Below are 21,606 nucleotides of genomic sequence, written 5' to 3' on the forward strand. Positions count from 1 at the left end.
TGAATCACATTTTTGACTGGCTGGGTATAAACTAGACAACAAAGGTGGGGGGAAAAAAGGTAGGAAAAGTGCAATAATTTTCAATTCTACACTCCTAGCAAGGGATTTGTATCTTGCACCTCTCTATTATTCATTAATGTTTTCGGGTTTTTTGTGAAAAATCATGATTTTACAAAATCAGCTGCAATGCAGTTCTAGGGAGAGGATTCTGTACTCAACAGTCCTGGATTACAAAAATGTCTGAGATGGCCAACCATAGATGGGAAAGTACTATCAAGGCATTGTTTTTCCCCTATTGCATCATTTCACCTTGTTTCCTTCCCATCATACCTATTTCCAATACCATTTTTCATTCTATATACTTTGTGAAATTACATCCAGCATTATTGCTTAGGAAATTCTACTTTAAAGAAGAGTAAAGAGGGGTTATTTTGTAATGATTAATACCATCTGCTAAAATAGCATTTAGTGTTCAAATATTTACATTTTTCAGTGAAAACAAGTGCTAGGTGTAGAATTCTTTTTCCAGCTGAAACTGAGGACTATAAATGAGTAATGCATGCTTTTACATTCTCAATTACTCGAACTTCACTGACCATTGCCTTTTTGCTTTTATTATTCTCTTGAGCATTATTAATCTTTTTGTATTTTAATTTCTCTAAAAAATTTACAGACAGTTCAGTACTATGACTCAGTTGATCTTAATTAGCTCACAAAAAATTCCTCTTAGCTCAGTCTAAATATTGTACAGCCTTTATAAGGCAAAGTCCAAAATTAGCCCACTCAAAGAGCTTTTATACTAATATTTTTTATAGTTTGAAATGTAAAAATATGACTCTGTACTCTGCTTAGAAATGCATAGAAGCTTACACACTTCTGGGAATAATTCCCTACTAAATGATGGGGATCAGTTCATTAGGCCGCTACACATGCCAGGCAAGGTGATAAAAGGAACCAGGGTTCCAAAGAATGGTACAACAGCTGCAGTATAAAATAATGAGCAAATCCTTTCCAATCTATAAACGCTGTGATAAAAGCTTCTTAGAATTCTCTTTGAAGTATTAAGACTATTCCTCTCACTATATTACAAAATATGCCAATTTGCTCAGTTAAAATATGTGCACTCACCATCAATACAGAATATTCATAAATCGAGGCCTAAGAGAACAGCACTGTTCCTTATACAGGTTTCTGAACCTCCTTTGCTGCTGGGATTCCCTGCTAGCACAGAGTAAATGTAGCAGCTAGCTATTGTACATTTGTTCAGCTTTAGTAAGCTGTTCTAAAAACACTGAAGAATGTTTTAATGGGAAATGAGAATCCTCACATTGGTAGATATTGCTCCAGGTCGTCTGTGAGTTTTTGTCTGGCCATGGCTTGCAGGCTGACCTTTAAATCCCCACCTTTTCATGACACCTTGAAATCCTTTACCAATTCTGAAAATGAAAATAATGAAGAAATAAACCTGGGTTAGTCAGACATAAGGTTTCTAGCAATAACCAATAATTTCTGTCAGGCTCATGATTACCTTTAACAATGCTTAGCTTAGGGAAGAATATACTTAAATAAAATCTGCATTTTCTACCATAAACATATTTTAGCACAATCCTTGAAGATTGCTTTACAGAATATGAAGCACTAGAAGAGAGTCAAATAGGCAAGAAGACTAACATAAAATGCTCCTTGCAGTGACTGTCCTCAATAAAAGTTACTGTAACAAACCTTTCACCAAGTGAGCACCAGAACAAACAAACAAACAACCCAATCAGAAACCCAAAAAATACCATATACCACAACTTAATGTCAGGCCTAAGCATTGAGACAGGAAAGAGACAGCTAGAAAGACCATTTCTTTTCCATATTACAACAAACTCATCTCTTGAGAACAGCTTTATGTATAGTGACAACATGTAATTCCTGTGATCCGTACTCATCTAACAAATAATGTCTAAAACACATTAACAAATCAAATATATATTCAGAGTCCATGTCCTTCATCTTTGAGCCACATGACAGCATTACTGGCTTTAGAATTCTCTTTTTTACTGCAGGAACAGACTCAATAGTAAAGATCACCTTATCACTGCACAAAGGAAAAGCCTAATAAACTGTGTGTTAAACTGGCATTGTCTGTATCCAAAAGGAGAAGTCTGACCACACTGTTTATGGCTGCACTGATTATTTAATTTAACCTGAAATTAGCTCAGTTGGTTAGAGCGGGTGCTACTAACACCAAGGTTGTGGGTTCCATCCCTGTAAGGACATTTCACTTAAAGAGTTGGACCTTATGATCCTTGTGGGTCCCTTCCAACTCAGAATATCCTGTGATTGATTTAGCAAGAGGATCCTTTTCCTCCAATTTACAGAAATCCTTTCTCTGCTAACGCACTTTACATTAAAAATAAAAATATATAGGCGCTTTGCATCTAAAATAAAACTGGGTATGAGCATGCACAGAGCACGCTCTACGCAGGAACTGCACTTGGCCGACTCCCTGCTCCCTGCCATGAAAAACTAGAGAACATACAAACACAGACAACACCAACATTCATGAAAACTTTCGTCTTCCCACTTGAATAACTCTCCTCTAACTCCTGTCCTGGTTGCCTTGAACACATCAAACCACAGTCAAAAACAGCTTTAAAGACTCTCTAAAGCTACAGAACTGCAACGGAACAAGAACTGTGCAACCACAGTGTTTGTCTCCCAGTCTTCCTTTCCCTGCTCAGAACCTAGGGGTCAATCCCAGTTAAATATGGCAAAGAAATGTGTAATTGTTTGAATAAAAAAGTTACTGGTTAGAAGCTCCTGACTACTTTTTGCTCCTTACCTACAGCTAAGGAAAAGCTAAAACTTAATTAAAGTAGTGATATCTTCCTTTGACCTGCCAGCTGGCCAGGCATGCAAGTGGTTGTCACCAGCAAGACAAGCCCTTCCAGGCCAGCAGACAGTGGTGGGACATGAGGATATGAAGGGGGTCGGGGCCGTGGGAGGAAGCTGAATGAAGGCACCTGCAGGAGGGAGGACCTGGGTTACCTGGGATCAGGAAAACAAGACAGGAATCCAAAGGATGCAAGGCTTTGGTAGCACCAGTTTCTGATAGAATCAGATTATTTTAAAACCTTGCAGTAGTAAACAGCAATAGTCATAAAAAATGGTTTGAAAAATACACTTTAAAGAGAGGCTCAAAACTTGTGTTTTCATATTGCTAGGGATCAGTAACTATGAAATACATGCAGAAACTAAGCTATAGGAAAACTCCTATCTGTTCTGCCAAAATGCTATTTTTCTCTTTAAAACTACCTATCAGTGGCCATGTTTTCCAAGTAGACTACTTCTGCCATCTCTAGCTAGAAGATGGACTTAGCAAAGTCTCCAAAACCAACTGCAAGCAGGTTGCATAACAGCAGCTGTGCAGTCACCAGAGTGAGCAGGGAAATGATGGAGCATGAAAAATTCTTTACCTGCAGAAATGCCCTTGCAATTCAGAGAAAACCACACAACCACAGAAAGCTACCATTTCAAAAGTAAACAGTACTGTCAACCTTAGTCACGAAGAATAAATCTCTGATGTCATGAAACCACTTCAACATTTCACTCAGATTGCTCATTTTTTATCATGAATTTATAATACCATAAATTTGGCTTTAAAAAATTTAAAACTCAAACACTTTATACATGCAAGAGATGTATTTTGAAAAAAAGAGTTTAGTACATCAAATATTATAAGATATTTTCAAAAAGAAGTGATTACATCACAAGATAAGAGTTGCTAGTGTTAAATGGTTCATGCAATAGGGAATGCTCAATTGCTTCTTGGTCTTTCCAATTACATACGTATTTTCCGTGAACAAAGACTCAGATTTTACAATATCGAAGCCTTAGAAAATTTATAGAACGTGTGACCAGACTAAAAAAAGAGCACTCTGGTAAACCTGAAAGTCCTCTTGCATCTGTTAATCTGGAATATGAAAACGAATCTTCAGCCTCTGAAATATTCTGCCTAAAGCCAAGGAAAGATATTGCAATGCTGAAATTTAGAGTATTTTATAATGTGCAATGTTTTACGACCTATCAAGGCTTTTTCATTGTATTAGTTCAATAATGTTTCAGATTAGTTTAACTTTTTGTTTGTAAAAATCACTCAATTACCTACAAGGGCATTTTACCTTATGACTTTCTGACATTAATTCTCTATTCAATATGACACAGCCATCATGACTGAAATAACTAAATAAGAAGCAGCTACAGTTTTTTTTCATTTTGGAGCTTTTGATTAAGAAAAAAAGTGTAATGTTCTTTAAACATATGCCAAGAGGAAAAACAATTGCACAGTGTATATTTCTTACTCGACTCATGCTCTATCTGGAATCAAGCTGGAATCAGAATAAGAACTACACCATTATCTAGATTGAATGTAAAGTTTAAAATAAAGTAAGGAACTACTAACATCTGATTTATAGTAAAATTTAGAACTGGTCAACTACGCAGTTGACCCAATATACCTCAAGTACTCTAAAGAACAGTGTTTTTACAGCCTAAGTTGATGTGAATAAGATCTGTTTTCAGACAAGTGGTGGATTTCTCCACTATATGCAAAAAAATTTGAGTAAATTTTCTGTGATTCAAAATTTATCTGTAGTTCTAATGCAAAGATTTTACATTCTTCCAATTGAATGAAATGCAAAGTGCTTTTGAAACTGGTATGTATCTTATTTAAACAAGGAAAAGAACTTAAGGTGCATGCTGTTCAAGACATATTATGGAAAATCAGAGAAAACTGTAAAGTGTATAAACCTTTCTTAAACTTTTTTTATTCTGACAAAAATAATGAATATTATGTAAGATTATATTCCTGTTGATTTCCAGAACAGACACCAGGTGTCAGCTATTAATATCACTCATTTAATTTCAGGTTGTTTAATTGCCCCCTTTGCCCTTCTTAAAAATTACTAGGTGTAATACATTCAGCGAGTGCCACCAATAAAAGAAAAGTAATTATTGAAACTCAACGTCAGCCACATCAGAACTTTTCAAAAAACATTAAGATCTGTCAAAATGGAATGTTAATCCAGTACTATATATTAACTTCACAGAATAAAACACTAAAATCCACTCAGAGAAAATCAAGTTATCTACAGCATCTGAAATACAATAACCAAGAACCTACACAGAAGTAGAATGTTTGACACCCTACTTATCCTGTTGTGATATCATGCTAAGAAAGCTTCTGCTTGTTGTCTTGGTTTGAATCAAGGGCTGTATGCTTTTGCTCTAACAGTACCATGAGACACCATATCTGAACACAAAACCCTACATGCACAAGACTTATAAAACTAGATTTGAAATGGTAATGCCCCTGTTCTTCAACAGATGCCATTTAGTGACTTAGTTTACTTGGGTTCACTGAGTGAAGCATTACCTGATTCCCAGAAAGGAATCACAGGCAGCAATGATGATATGAAAAACTAAGACACACAAGAGTTAAATGAAAGGAAAATAATCTTTCTGTAGAGTTAAAAATAGAGTTTAATTACAGTTGTTCTGGTCTCACCGGCAGGAAAGCAGATGTTCAGGTCAACCACCCAATTTTCTAAAAACCCTCATTTTCCAGGTTTGATACAAGGAAAATGCCAGTACCTAATGAGACAACTTTCATTTAGAAAGCTGCTGAAATAAAGCACTCTAATTAAGCAACAATTTATTTTGCTAGTTAATTTAAAAGACCATTATTTAGATGCTGCAAGGGAAAAGTATTCCAACTACTTAGTCAAATCATTTCAGGCAAATGGAGAGCTCAGATTCAGCCTCAGATTACCCTGTCAACTGAGCAAAACTTAAATAAACCATGAACACTCCAGAATCACCACTCAATTCTAGCCCATTTCCAACAAAACTACTGTTGGCGTTTTTCTTGGGAGTGACAAAATTTCTGACGTTCCTCACAACCATCACAGTAAAGAATTTCTTCCTAATATCTAACCTAAAGCTACTCTCAGTTTGAAGCCATTTATCCTGTCACTACATGCTTTTGTAAATAGTCTTACTCCATCTTTCTTACAGGCTCCCTTCAGGTACTGGAAGGCTGCAATTAGGTCACTCTGAAGCCTTCTCTTCTCCAGGCTGAACAATCCCAGTTCCCTTAGCCTTTCCTCGTAGGAGAAGTGCTCCATCCCTTGAGCAGACCGTAGAGTTGGATGCAGTGCTCAAGGTGGAGTCACAGAAGTGCAGCCTGTGAGAAAAGTGTTTCTGGATGGTGCTGTGCACTTTAGCTCAAAGCATAGCAGGGCTAAACTTAAGGCTTGAGCTTTTGAATTGCTGAAAGTAAGTTCTAGGGAAAATATTGCAGCGCTATAGAAGACTGACAGCATGCAGACACACTGCCTACTGTCAGTGCTGTGAAAGTCACTCATACCATATATATAAAATAAAATAAATATAATGTAATTACTAACTAAATAAATATAATAAATAAAATATAAAATAAAAACGAAGTGGATATATAAATCTTTAACTGAACCCTCTCATTCCTGTGAAAGTGTTTTTCTTTACAAAGGTATAAATGAATCAAAACATTTCAAAAGACTTTGACAAAAACATTTGCAGAGAAGATTAAAAGAAGACAGTCATAAAGAAACACCCTACATTTTGGTAACCAAATGAAGAAGCTAACCAAGGTTTCTGAAATACAGTGCAAGTCCTTCATTCAGGCTACAATAACTAAGAAAAGTTTGCTTATTTATAAGGAGAGTATTTTTTATTTACATTTTGGCAGAAGGAAGCATACAAAAGGATATCTTGCTCATCTGAATAATTAACAGCTGGTAAAAGATTAAAATATCCTTTATATTCCACTATAGTATCTCCTCATTGAGGCAATATTCATTTTCTTTCTTTCCTTTTTAAATGAATTATTACAATTAATCATGCTATTATCAACAGCACTGCTATTTTCATCCACATGATTTTTAACATCGTACACTCTGGTGGTTCCTCCAATTAAAGCAAAATTACTGTCAAACTTAAAAATTTGACAAACTTGAAAATGTAAAGTACATGTTCATGTGAATATATTTCTAAAATAAATAAATATATTCACTTGACAGCACGTTTTTAGGAATTACTGTTTTTTAAGTCCATAATGGTTTGCATCAGGAAGACCCAGGTCCTTCCCCAGATTGGATGGGGCTTTGCTGGATGAAATTGCATGGAAAACAATAGAAGACCCAAAGAAAAACTGAAATGTAGTAAAATAACTTAATTCTTGCCCAAGAGCTAAGTGGACATGATAACAGCTGATTTCTGAAAAGGGATCATACAAATATCCAGAGAAAACATATTAGAAATGCTGAATTACAATCTAGGATGGACTCAGTGAACAGGACCAAGAACCCAGTCTCTTTTTAGCTTGCTAATATTTTCAAATACATAAAGCAAGATACAAACCAATAACTTGTGGCTGTTCACCAATATCTTCTACACAACCAAAAAAATCCCTTTCCTAGTTCTTGAAAAACTCCTAGAAAAACAAAGCTTTTCTGCATTAATAAAGACTAACACTTAATCTCCATTAAATGACTGTATTCCTAATGATCATGTGCTTTGTTTTGCAAACAAGCTATGGTCTCTTACAGGATGCTCACTGAATGCAACTTAGAAGCAGAATGAATAATTGCCAGATTTAAGTATTGCATAAGAAAGTCTGACATGGAAAAAATACTAATTCCAGTCAATTCCTTGAACTGCTTTTCTCAATAGGGTGCTGTCATAAAAGTAGTAAGGAGTATTAGAATTGCATACTCAGCTCTATTGATATGGCTGTTTTCCCCTTATATACAAAACCCTGTGAGTAGTATTGGACCCTGTGAGTAGTACTGGACATGAGTCTCACACATATGTGAGATAACTGCAGTACTATCTCCATTGCAGAGAAAATAAAGCATGTAATGGAAAATATTATCTTTGTATCACAACACTGAAATATGCAGACAGGAATTCTCTTGGTCAAGGGAAATCACAGATGTACTTCAAGAGCCATGACCATGCCTTTGCCACAAGATGCCAGTTTTTCTTTTGATACCCTCTACTGCTTGAGCTCTAATTTGGCATTTGCAGTGGTCTGAGAGGAAATCATTCCTCCCACATTAAAGATCATTAGCCACTGCTGGCAAGGACATGAGCTGGAATATGAGAGAAAATGAGAAAAAAGAATGTGACAGCTCTGTTACACTGCTAAATGTATTGACTATCTTTTTGCTTTCCTTTCAGTCCACATCTCTCTTCACATCTCTTCACCAAATTACAATCAAGCAGTCTTTTTGGGAACTGATGCCTTTCGGCATTTATTCTCCATTTTCACATACCAGAGATACTGCATTATAGATCTCTGCCTGTGCTAATCAAGTGGATGTGAGAGACAACACATGTGGCAGAACCTGACCCTTAATAGTATTAGTTGTCTACCTGCCTTGTTCAAAATCAAGAGTAAGCCTCATCAAGAAAGATACTTTGATATTTTTGACCCAGTGAGTGAATGGGTGTCAATTTCCTGTCACCACCCTTGCAATTGTATTTCAGCTTTTGTGAGCCATGGGTTCAAACCAAAGTAGAGGGGGAATAAAAAAAAAATCAACTGGTCTCTTAAGGAGAGATTTAACACACGTTAAATCCCCAGGAACCTACGTTTTTGCAGTAACATCCACAAACTGCCCGGGGCGGAAGTGAGCCGCATACAAAGGAGTACCTGCAAAAGAAGAGGAGAGAGATCATGTTTAACTAAGTGCTGAAATCCTCAAACCACTAGCCAGTCATTATCCTCCAGGGTACATTACAGTCACAGGAAAGGAAACAAAACTTGTTATTTACATCTTATTTGGTCTTCTTTATGAACCTCACTGACTGAAATAGAAGCTTTGTATTTACTATTTAAGCACACTTCTCAGGTCCTAATCCAATTTCAGATAAGTAGGAAGGAAGGGTCAAGGCTTTAGTCAGATACACTGCCCTTCATACACCACCAAAACCCAGTGTCTAATTAGTTAAGACTCATAATACACATGCTTAGCAAGAAAACAGATTATGCTGCACTTAGAACTACTAGCACTTCACAAGGTTTTTAAAAAAATAAATCAAACAAAAAAAAACAAAAACAACCACGCCCCCCACCCCTTACTTTAAAAAATGGGGTTAAGTATAAAAAAATAAATAAAATTTTGCAATGTTTCTATTAAGATGAAGTGTTTCCAAACTAAAGACTCTGGCAAAAGTACAGCTTCATCCACTAGGGAATTGTCTACACACTAACCTTTAGCAGAAACAGTGCTACTGTAGGTCAGTGACATCAGTCACCTCACTGTAATTACACTAATTCCTTAAGTACTTGCAGTATCAAAATATTAATTTTAGATTTGTTTTGTCTTCAGTGTTTTTTTTTCATCCAAGTGCAATTTTCTTTCATTTAGCACCTTAAAAAAACCCAACAAAGCAGAACTGGTAACTTAGTTCATTATAAATGAACTTTAATCTGAAGATCCATGTGGCTGCATATTTCAGTTTCTATTTTAGTCTGTTATACATCCATTTAAAAAAAAAGAAATTCTAATTGCTTCATGTTTTTTCAATTGCTTTCATGTTTTCTCAGATCTGTATGAATGCAAACTGAAATAATGTAAACCTCTTGAAAGTCTCAAGCATAAAAACCCTCACATTATTTCATGTTATATTTACACAATCCACACATTGGGATAACTGTCAACTGACACAAAACCATGCACATAAAGGATGTTATGTACAAAATACACACCCTGCAAAACCAGTTTATCAAAAACTTGCAATTCTGCTTTATCTCAAGCTATTGCTTCCATTTATCAGTGCAGACTACCTCTTTACGTCAGATTTGATTTTTATCTGCACTGTCTTAAAAAGGTCTTGCAAAAAGCTCCACTAATGGCACTACATTAGAATTTCCTACCCTACATAAGTCTTCAGAAAATACCTGCAACTACCAAAAACCACAAAATAAAAGCAACCTAATACACTACCTAATAAAACCTCAGAAACTTAAAGCTTTTCATTTGATCTCCAAACTTCCAATACTGCTCTTTAGTGAGAATGTTTGTTATAAAACATGTTTCAGCATGTTTTATTTTGCAACCTGTCAGAAAAAGCAGCCATCGTCCTACTTTTGAATGCAGCAAGAAGAAAAAAAAAAAAACTGCTATTTCAGGGTCCTGAGAAACATTACCACAAAATTCTGTGTCTCTCTCATTAGGATAAACACAGAACTTCCTGTAACTGTATCCATATTTATGCCCAACAAGTCAGTCAAGGTTACAGACATTTACTTCTTAACTCAATGTTCAGATCAGTAAATTTGGATTGGACTTATTTACTAATCAATGGAAACACAGTATCCAGGAAAAAGCCTACATCTCAACTAGAAAGTAAAACCCATTTTCTAATTTTCCCTATGAAAAAAGTTTGCTTGTGCTTAATGACAAAGAATTCAGCAACTTCTATAAAAAACAAAACTGAAATACACATTGTAACTTCCTTTAGGTCTACAAGTGGCAGATGTTAAAGGATTGTGCACATAATACTTGGTAGCTCAAAAAGATTACCTGGCTTAATTATGGCATCATCTGTTACATTAAATGTTGTAACTTTCTGCTTCCGTGGCACTCCAGCTTCTTTAAAAATTTCATGTGCAGACTCTGGTTTCTGTAACAAAAAGCAGCCATAAAAAAGAAGTCATTTTAAAATACCTAAGGATCAACCTAGCACAGAAAATGATTACAGACCGTCAACATCATTCAGAGAAACAGATATATCATACCAGAATTTCATCTTGAGGCTTGCATTTTATCTCTCCAGAAAATTTATTTTAAAACTCCTGTGTCTGTCTTTTATTTTCTCTCAAGTAGTTACCCTACAGATACCTAACATAAACAAGAAATATGTGAAGATATCAAAGATCAGGAAAGGGAAACCAATCATTTAGAATGTAGATAAAAGATACTACTTTCTTTTCATGGCTTACAAGGAGTTTTGTAGTAATTTAAAAGTTTGTTCTCTTTTTCAAAGCTTCTGATGACTTAGTTCCACACCACAACAAATAGAATTTATTTAACTAAGAAAACCATAGAAACAAATTCTCATCTTGCAGAAACTTCTAGAAATGCTTAAATTTCCACAGAAGAAAATTTTCAGTCTCTGGGCAGAAAAAGAAAAATTAATAACAAGTATATGATCCAAGTATTTTTAAGATATAGCAAGTACACTCAGTGTCAAACCACTGCTGACTTACTAAAGCAGGGATCTTCTTTTCAGATGAGTCCGACAAATTTAAAAGTACTTAAAGCTATTCTCAGCAGTTTTAAACAAGACATCTCACAGAACATCAGACCACTGAGATGAAACCAAGCAACAGAAACAGTGATGCAGGAAAATTGTGGCCACAGGAAAAAGAGTGATGCAGCTGATTTTCCTTCAAATGAATTCTGGTAGAAAGCAATTTAAGCATCTAACAATTCTGTCACACTTGGATAATCTCATCTCTGAGGTTTGCTTCTCTCTAAACTTCTGTGCAGTTCCCTCTCTCTCAAAAATTATTTTGTGTATTTTAAGACCAAACAGTGTGAACAACTTAAAAATGTTACTTAGTTACTTATTTGAAAACACAGTTTTGAAAATCTGCATGCAGTCCTTTCTTTAGTTTTCAAACATTTGTTGAAAAGTGTTAAAAGAACAGAGAAGTTTTATGAAGAATGAGGAAGCAAGATGATGAGGGGATCTCTGATTAGAAAACCCAGAAAATTTAAGTTTATGAATCTGTCTTTGAGAGCGAAGTGTTTTCCAAGAGATTTGTTAACTTGAGGTCACAGTACAAAATATATCAAATACCTTTAAAAAGCCAAAATTGACTACATAAAAAAAATCTTTCCTAAGACCACAAATATTTGAGGGATCAGTGGAGCAACTGTATTAATCTGCAGAACCATATGTGAGAATGAAAAATAAAGAGATGGCCTTTCTAGTAAGTGCCTGTATATCAATCCTTTATTTCCAGTTATGTAAAACTGCTGCCTTTAGCTACACCAAGGGGAGCCCTGTGCTCAGCATGGGTGGCTGGAAACAAATACCATGGCTGAAGAAAAGCTGTGAAGTCAAAGGGTAAAATTCACTTACATCTCAAGAGTCCTACTCTAGGCTGTAGCCTTGCACTTTTCTACTGTAACAGCACCTCCTCTTCAAACAGTCAAGTCAGAGAGATGTATTTTTACAAACAAAACACTGCAGTCTTTACAAACCCTTCCTAAAAAGCAATACTGAAGAGGAGAACACTGAGTGAATTCTCAGATGCTCTTAATTTTTAAAAACACCAACAATATCTTCCAGTATTATAGGAAGTCTATAAAATATTTTTGGAAAAAAAAAAGTTTATGCACTGACAGAACTGTACTTTTGAGCATAATTTTGAATTAAAAAATCATGAAAAATCTGTTCACCTATAACAGAGTGACATACATCAAGCAAGAAAGGAAAAATAAAGCTGTTAAAAATGCGATACTCCTTATCGGTCTTTAAAGCAATTTGACACTCCAAAGAAATACAGGAAATTCTTTGTTAGCAAATCTACTGAAGGAATCTTTTGATTGACTTAATTAAAAATCACTAGCTGTGAGGAATCTGAGGAAGACAGATGTTCCTAGGAGGAATTAACAAAAGAGAAATTGCTTATGCTAATACAAGACAATATCATTCACCTTTCTTTTAATTCTCACTTCTGACACTTCAGAGAGAAAAGAAACACATAAAAAAGCTGATAAACTTAGGAAAACAATGATCCAATCTTGCAGCTGAACCACAGAAATACATCACTTGTTAGCACCTTAACAAGTAAAACTGCTCAGAATCAGCATGCCAAATTCTTCCTTAGGAATTATCTAGCTTATACAACGATGGTATCAAAAATAATAATACAGAACTCAGTATAATAATAATACACAGTTCAGTCTCAGGCCAGGACCTCACCAAAGATTACTCAAAGGATATTTAATTAATTTCTTTACTAAAATGAGTCTAAGTTCAACCAAATTAATAGGAGCTAATGTGGGAAAAGTTATGCCCAAAGAAAGTCTTTAACATAACTCACACTACTAAAACATTCTTGAGTTGACTTTTCAGGTAGTTCTGTTTCGAAGAAGTTTCCTTAGTTCATAGTGGCTGTTTAAAAAGAAGTTTTCTTTATGCCTCTTTACTTCTGGCATGTTTCTACTCTGACAACATACTGGAGTACTGGTAACATCATCTTCATGAACAGATCAACTCTAAGGAGTCTAATGGGCAAAATACAACTTGAAAATTATTATTCCCATGACTCGTGTATGTCTTAGACCAAAGTAACAGGAAAGAAAAAACACAACTGTCACTTTTCCAGGAAGAATGTCATACCTGGAAAGTGGAAATGGACTGAAGTGACAGGATAGACACCTGAAAAGTACAAGCTGTAATAGTGAAATGTGGCATAAACCCACTGAATAAAAGAATGGTACCTTGAAGTATAAGCCTGTTCAAAATCAGTAGAATATACTAAAAAAGCCAACACATTCATCAAATGAAAAAACATCCTTCTTCTCTTACCTCTACTAAAGCAGAAACAAGTACACAGATTAATTTTGAGGCCCTGGACAACCATCTGTTTGAAAAAGGGAAATCTATGTCCTCAAAAAGCCACAATCATGAACTGAGATGATCTGCTTAGTAGTCACAAGCCCTGGGATTTTTTTACTGGCCTAAATCAGACAAATGCGTGTCAGGATACTGCAAGAAGTGAAAAATTGTATTTTACAAAAAGAATGCATCACAGAAACTGCAATCCTTTGGGGGAATGCTTTGTTCCTGCATGATCTATAACTCATCCTGAGGAATGACAGCTCTGCTAGACAATCTCAGCCACTGAAGGCATCTGGGAATTCCACATCAAGCAACTGGGATGTCTAAACAAGTGAGTGGCTTTGATATGGCCGGTGATGAGATACAATCATGAAGCTATCTTCTTGAAAACACAAGTCTTAAACTTACTTATTAGCAGAACTATGGGCAAATTCAACAATGTCAACAGACCTGGGGAAAAAATAGCACTACAGCTAAAAAGACAATACAGAAGAGTAAACTAGAGTACATAGTCTTGTAAACAACTGATGATGCTGGGTAAGTTTACAACAGGCCCTTAAAGTGTGCATCTTGCAGTCCTCATCTCAACTGCATCTTCACAGACACGGTGAACATGCATTTCTACACTGCTAGTGGTCCTTCAAACCCTTTCACCAGCATGGGACACTGCACATCAAAGCAAATTCCTGAACTCACAGCTTTTCTGGGGAATTAAGAGGCAAGACTTTCAAAAAGTTCTTCTTGCTATTCTCTTAAGCAAGACTTTACACTAGCATTAGGAAAAGGCAAAGATGAACGTGACAAAAGATCAGTTCCAAAGCACACTTGTCTGCCAATTAATCTTTCAGAGAAGTCTACTTATGCTACTTTTGTATCATAATCACAACAGAAACAACAATCACAATACCCAAAGCGGTTCACTTACAGAAAAAGGAGATGCATTTTTGCCTCCAACAAGCAGCTTAGCTGTTTTTCCACCTGACTCTTCCTTTGAAACGTATCTTAAAACATGGCAATCTTGAACCTAAAGAAAAGAAAAAGTGTTTGCTTGAGTATAAGCAGACGTGTACACTTTAAGGCAACAGTAATAAAGGAAGTCAGTCTCTGTTTTCGTAACAGAAGATGCAGCCTACAAGTAAGAGAATGTGTTATGTTTTTACCATTGACATTGCTTTTCCAATGAACTGAAGGCTTATTTTAGAAAAAAAAGTAGTAGAATGCGAACTAATTTCTCTAGAAGTGCTCTAGAAATTGAATAAACGTTTATAATCACCTTTTGCATGCAAGATCTGCAAAATCCCTATTGTAAGCATGCAAAGCATACAGTCAGAGCCCACATTCTAGACTCCTGCTCCTTTGCCCTGTAAACTTGATGGCCTTCACAGCAGTGGCTCTTCATATGGCAGCAACCAGTCAGCAAAAGGCTTCATCACAACAGCAGCTGCCAGAGAATATGAAGAAGCAGCTTCAGAGCTACAAAGGCTCAGAAACCAAGGTGAAACTAATCCCAACACGCCTGCAGGTGGAAAAATAAAAGAAGTGGGATAGTTAACCCCAGATTTGTTGCATCACCTAGGTAACACCACTCACAGCTCTGCAGCCTTTGAATAGCTGAGGCAGCAGGCAGACCATTCCTAGAAAGTTCATATATAAACAGAATGGGCATGGGGTACTACACATAAGTGAAAGAAATCTTTACTTTCTTTCAGGATTTCCTACTCTGTACAAGTACTAAGTTTCACTTTTGCTTGAAACGCCTGGTTTACAATCTGAATACAGTATAGGAGATGAAATTCATGATGATTTATTTCACCTTAAGTAGTGTGACAGCATGTTTTTCTCCTGATTTGGTCCATATTGGCATCATTCCCAGTTTCACTGCAACAACACCAACTCTGATGGAATCTGTAAATCAAAACAGAACATGGATGCAAATTCACACTTAATAATTGAGAGTTCATCTAATAATCTGCAAAGTCCCATTACCTCTGATCTTTCTTAAGGAGGTGAAGGAGAGAAAACACCAGTAAGTCCCTGTGGGTAGGCGGGGGGTTTTTAATCCCACCAGCAGTAAATTTCCACATGTTTCAGCTGTGTTTGATAGAAAATGCAACTACTTTTGGCTTGGTTTTTTTTCAGAAATACAATGCCCATGTATTAGAGCCAACTAATTGGCTCTAATATTGAAATACTTGGCTCTAATATTGGCTCTAACTATTGAAAAATTAACTGTAGGAGGTTCCTCCCACCCCAGTCTTTGCAAAGGCAACCTGTCAAGTCTGCCACACAAATGACGTGACCCTTTTGAAAGCTCAAAAACTAAATACTGTGCTCTAGCCCATAAGAACTTTTAATCACAGACCAGAAGTGGGATGTATTATATACAACACTTTTTCTTTAGAGTCCAGCAATATTAAAAAGAACATTTTCAAGTTCATAGACTTTATATTCCAAGGAGACTTTTTTGACGAGTTCTAAATTTATTAACTTGTTGTTGTACAGCAGTGGGAGAGGCCAAGTGCTGGACTAAAAAACCAAACTTAAGAACTAAAAGTTCTTACAAGGTTCTTAACACCTTGTAGTATTTTAAATGCTTTTTAGAGAACTGATATATTACATTTACTTATTTACTAGGAGATGTATTGAATGACTGATGTGAAAGCCAAAAGGAGAATACTTCACAAGACACAATCCTGGTGTTACTGAATGCAACAACAATAATAATTTCAGCATGAATCTGGTGTTTCTGAAGAGATACTTTCTCACCTGGTGTCCACTTATTCAGTGGCCATGGCTCATCCTTCAGAGGGCACAGCTTGCTGGCTGTCTGAGCTTTGTACTCCTCTGCAGTTGCCTTCTTGAGGAACTCCACATTCTCTTCAGAAAGATGCTCATGCCACCATGTTGAACTGTTGATGTGTCTGACCACAAAGCCCAGCTGCCCCCTTTCCAGTGGTGGGAAAAGGTTTTAAGCATCTTATCAGTACAAAAAATGTCTCATAACATGTATGTTACATCTAATTTATAAAACACCTAATTATTTGTCATTTGACTAAGTATTCTGAATTATACTGAAGGGGAGAAAGCAACAACAAAGCAACCAACCACTCATTTTAAGATAAAAAAAAACCCACCTAGATCCATGAATGAAGAGATAACAGTAGGTATTGTTTACCTTAACTTTAGCAAGACCTTTTAAAACAATCTCTTGTGGCATCCTTCTATCCAAGATGGAATGTTATGGCATGGATAAGTAGGCTATCAGGTGAGCAAAAACCTGGCTGGATCACTGGGCTGAAGGAGTCACAGCTGATAGTTTGGACTCTACTAGAAGGCCAGTTACAAGCAGATTTCTTCAAGAGTCAATTCAAGGACTTGTCCTGTTTAATATGTTTATCAGTGGCCTCTAAGAGAGGATGAGTGCACCCTTCATAAGTTTGAAGGGAGCAGTGGATGATGCTCAAGGGTGTCCCTCTGGCCAACAAGGAACCCAATGAAATTCAAAAGCAGAAATGCACAGTCCCATTCAGAAGTGGCATGGAATAATTTGTGAGAAACTTACTGACAAGACTGAGGCAGGCCATGCTCACTGAGGTGCATGACAGGAGAATGAGAAGTGTATAAACCGAAAAGGGGAATTCAGATTTGACATAAGAAAACAATGTTCAGCCTGAAGACAATCAAACACTGGCACTGGGGTCTAGAGGGACTGTGCTGATTCAGCCCTTGGAGGCTTTCAAGTCCCAAAACCACAAAGCCCTGAGCAACCTGGTCTGACCTCAGGGCTGGCCACATTGTGAGAAAGAACTCAGCTTGGAACTTGGCTCCTCAGCTCCCTTCCAGCCCCAACAACACTGCTAAACAGCTTAGTGTCCTGCCATAAATTTATGAGGGCTAAAAAAGGGTTGAATGCTCTCCAGTCCTCTGCAACACCAACAAAAGGGTATCTAACAATACAGGTAGTGAATGCACGTGGCCAGCAGGCCAAGATGACCCAAAGCATGGCAGGTCAAGTCGATCACAATGCTGCGAAGATGCTTTGGATGCGAACACGCTTTGGATGCGAACACGCCTGTCCTGCCATAGCTCCCACGCAGGCTGGCGCTATTTCTGAGGCTGGGGCTATTTCTACGGCTGGAGTGGCCCAGCATTACCCATGGCACCACCACCTCTGCACGAGCAAAGCTTCCAGCAGGTCGCACACAGAGGCCTCTCCAAGGGCGACCAGAGACGGCGCCCAGGGGCAGGGAGAGGCCGCCGAGGGACAAGGGCCGCTGAGGTGCCCCTCACCTTCCAGTACCTGAAGGGAATTTACGGGAAAGACGAGGCTAAACTACTTACAAGAGCATATAGTGACAGGACAAGGGGAAATGGGTTCAAACCGAAAGACAGTAGGTTTAGATTAGATATTAGGAAGAAATTCTTTGCTGTGAGGGTGGTGAGGCACAGGAACAGGTTGCCCAGAGAAGTTGCGGATGCCCCATCCCTGGCAGCGTTCAAGGCCACGATGGATGCAGCTCTGAGCAACCTGGTCTAGCTGAAGGCGTCCCTTCCCACAGCAGGGGCGTTGGAACTAGATTCTCTTCAAAGTCCCCTTCCAACCGAGGCCATTCTACGATTCTATTTGCTTGGGGCTGCAACAGGAGCCAAGCCACGCTCTGCTCCCCGCTCTCCCTGCCTCCTCTTCTTCCCCCCCCTTTCCCCCGCAGCAGCCCCTTCCCCTCCCAGCCGTGCCGCTACCTGCGTCCGGGAGCCGGCGCCGCCGCCCAGAGGCGCCCGCCGAGCCGAGCCAGCCGCCCCCAGCCCGCCATGCCGCCACCCCGGCGGAGCCGCCGCCGCCTTCCGGCCCTGCCGCGTCCGCCGCTGGAAACCTTCCGTGCTGCCCCGCGCAGACAGTTCCGGCCCCGCGGGCGCCGAGCTCAAGCGTCGGCATAAAAACTCCCGAATCACCCCAAAGGCGTGGGCTGCAGCACCCGTGACCGATTGAGCTACTCTGACTCGGGGGGAATACCTCACCCAAGGGCGAGGACATGCACAAATAGCCATGGACCCCCTTTCCCCCCGCAGCCCTTCCATCCCTCCTCTGCCTGTGTTCTAGCCAGCAGCCAGTAACATCCAACTCATACGTGTCTAAAACGGGAAAATGCTAGCGGCTGGTGGGGTTTATCGCTGGCAAACACTACTTAGGCACACAGCGTTGCGGGACGATGGACTCAAAACCCTCCTGCGGGTGTTGAGCAGATGCCTTCGGGGAGGTGGTGGTGCCTGGGAAGCAGCGACTCTGCCGTGCCAAACTTGTGCGGGGCGCGGGGTTTAACCACTTCAGGTCTTTTCTCCCAGGGAAGTGAGCGACAGGACGAGAGGAAACGGCTTCCAGTTGTGGCAGAGGAAGATTAGATTGGGTATTGGGGAAAATTGCGTCACGGAAAGGGTGCTTAAGCATTGGAACAGGCTGCCCAGAGAACGTGGTGGGATCACTGTCCCTATGAGTGTTCAAAAAATGTGTAGATGGGGCATTTAAGGACGGGGTTTCGTGATGGCCCTGGCAATGCTGGGATAATGGGTGGACTCGATCTTAGAAGCCTTTCCCAACCTGAATGATCCCATGGCTCTATGATTAGGTGCTCTGAGCGAGTGGCTGCGCAAGAGGGCAGCGTTTATGGGAAGTGTATTTAATAGCGTAGCCAGAGAAGGTTACGGTAAAGTAGGTGGGTCAGGCAGAGGGGTCTGGGCAGCCTGGCACAGGGATGGTACCTATGACACTCTGGCTTTAGGGAGGTCTGGCTTTCATCAGTATTCAGAATTGACTCACCCTTTTTTTCCTTTTCTGAGCAGGCAACCAGCACAGCCGAGAGTGCAGTAGATAGGATAGCAAAGATTCCCTTTTGGTTTTAGCGGAAATCCCTTTTTATAAAGACACATTAGCTGGTCAGCTGGAATCTGTCCCTGCTTCTCTTTACCCCACTACTCCATCTTCTCCACCACTGAGGTACGTGTGTGTGGGTGTTGCCCTTGAGGCTTATAACTGGGTGGTTTTGGTGTTCACACTCAAAACTGTGATCCAGAAAATTACCAGTAGCTTTCACACACACTCCTTGTCCTGTGTTTACTTCTTGCCCTTTTAGGAACTAGCCACACTGTGTTCAGAAATGCATCTCCCAAGTTCACAGTCCAACTGACATTGCCTCTCTGAAGCTGGTTAATCTCTGCTATCACAGACATCACTGCATCTTTTTGCTCTCTCCCTGGCATCAAGAACAGCAACAGGGATGTTGCTAAATTTCATGCAGATGTGTTTTCTAATGGGGTCCATTGGTAGCTTATGCTGCTGCTCTGACAGAGACCTCTATACCAGGAGGAAGAAAGGGTCTAAAAATGATAAAGGAATGTTATGTCCCAATTTCTGAATACTGTGGCAACCCTACAGTGGTGCTAACCCTACCAAAGTCCCCTGGAAGTAGCAAAATTCTGTTTGTCCCCATTTCAGAGATGTGGAACCAAGGCACATAGCAAGATCAAGTAACATGCTCCCAATCAGAGAAGAGGGCTCCCTTGATCCTAGCGAGCCTTGTTGCTCCAGAATGATGCTTTTCTCATGTAGCATCCTGCACAGCTGAGGTGACAGAGGATTTAATGCACCAGTAACTTGGAAGTAATAAACGGGGGCACACATTTTTGAGAGAAAAGTTTCAGTGCTGTACTTTTTCCCTTTTTATCATGATGCAAAATCAACCTTTTTGTTTGTTTGTTTGGTTTTTTTTTTTTTTTTTTTTTGTTTTTTTTTAGGTGCATGCAGCTTGTCATGGTGCTAAAGAGGCATGAACTTGTCAGGTGTGTGTGTGTAAGGGGGAGTGGGTGTAGCAAGATGGCTGCAACTCTGGATGCAATCAGATGGCAAACTGCCTGCTCTAATCAGTGGGACAAGAATTCAAGTTCCTCCTGAACACAGCAGTAAAAGGCTTTCTGCACAGCAGTGGAAATGGCTACCACTTTTTTTTAGAGGAAAGGAAGAGAAAGGTAAAGCCCACATTACAAAATAATCTTTCCCACCAGTCTGCTGCCTTGGGTAGTCCTCAGAACTGCAGTAAGTTGAAACACCACTTTTGAACTGGCAGCCTTCACAGGAAAGGTCACCTGAGTTTCACCTGATCTGTTTGGAGGGTCTTCCCAACTTTGCAGTGAAACTGGAAAAAACAAAAAAGAGGGGGTGGGAGTGCAACCAGCTGATGGTTTGCAGTGAATGCTGCAAGCAAACATGCAGCTGGGGTGACTGTTATCACTCATACAGCTCTCTAATTGCTGAAATTGTCTGTGGCATAGTGCAGCTCCTCAGCTCAGGACTGCAGGTACAAATAAGACCTCTGTGTGAAGGAGAACAGGTGGTGCTATAAACTCTCTTTTTCTTGTGGCAAAATGGCACTTCTGCAAATAAAAGGAAAAAAAATAACCTGAGAAGTGTAAACTTACCCTAGGAACCTTCCAGCTCATCCTTCCCATTACAAAGCAAAAAAAAAACCCAGTGAATATAAATGTAGCAATGCTTTGTGACTGAAATGTCCATGCTACTCAGGGGTAGGGGGAGTTTGTCCAGTAACTCCTTCATGCTGGAAAGACTGCACATAGGGTAAGATTTACACAGCAGGTGTGACTGCAAGACCCATAATCCCAGGTGAGGAATGTCAATCTGAATAATGAGTTGAGTTCTTTCTGGGAGTTAGCCGTGACCTGTGTTAGCAGCCAAGAGCCAGAACTGAAGGAGGGAGCTCTGTTTAGCTCACCAGCAAAGACCTTAGGGCAATACAATAATGAGGCTCACTTAAGCCATGTGCTGTTCTATCACAGTATTTGGTGTGTGGGTAAACCCAAGGGACGCAGTTGAATATTGCAGAACTGCAGGGCTTTTGTCAAGCAAATCTGCACAGAACTGGGGCC

The 21,606-nt window shown here is 39.1% G+C and overlaps 1 protein-coding gene across 2 annotated transcripts in view; it reads right to left on the reverse strand.

Annotated features, from left to right (window-relative positions):
* MRPL3 (mitochondrial ribosomal protein L3) overlaps positions 1–19,631 on the reverse strand; it is a 30,522-nt gene extending 10,891 nt beyond the window's left edge. Inside the window, exons 1-7 of one of the 2 annotated variants that reach the window (XM_069007453.1) lie at positions 19,487–19,631; positions 16,441–16,619; positions 15,488–15,579; positions 14,600–14,698; positions 10,620–10,719; positions 8,683–8,743; positions 1,328–1,436 (exon numbers count right to left, since the gene is read on the reverse strand). In XM_069007453.1, coding sequence (XP_068863554.1) covers positions 1,328–1,436; positions 8,683–8,743; positions 10,620–10,719; positions 14,600–14,698; positions 15,488–15,579; positions 16,441–16,619; positions 19,487–19,596 — 750 coding nt within the window. In that variant the 5' untranslated portion in view covers positions 19,597–19,631. Of the gene's footprint in view, positions 1–1,327; positions 1,437–8,682; positions 8,744–10,619; positions 10,720–14,599; positions 14,699–15,487; positions 15,580–16,440; positions 16,620–18,414; positions 18,532–19,486 lie in introns of those variants that run through there. The other variant, XM_069007454.1, reaches the window with a different exon arrangement.
* Between the last annotated feature and the right edge of the window lie 1,975 nt (positions 19,632–21,606).

This window comes from Aphelocoma coerulescens, chromosome 2 (assembly GCF_041296385.1).
Source record: "Aphelocoma coerulescens isolate FSJ_1873_10779 chromosome 2, UR_Acoe_1.0, whole genome shotgun sequence".
In the NCBI taxonomy this organism is placed as follows: Eukaryota; Metazoa; Chordata; class Aves; order Passeriformes; family Corvidae; genus Aphelocoma; species Aphelocoma coerulescens.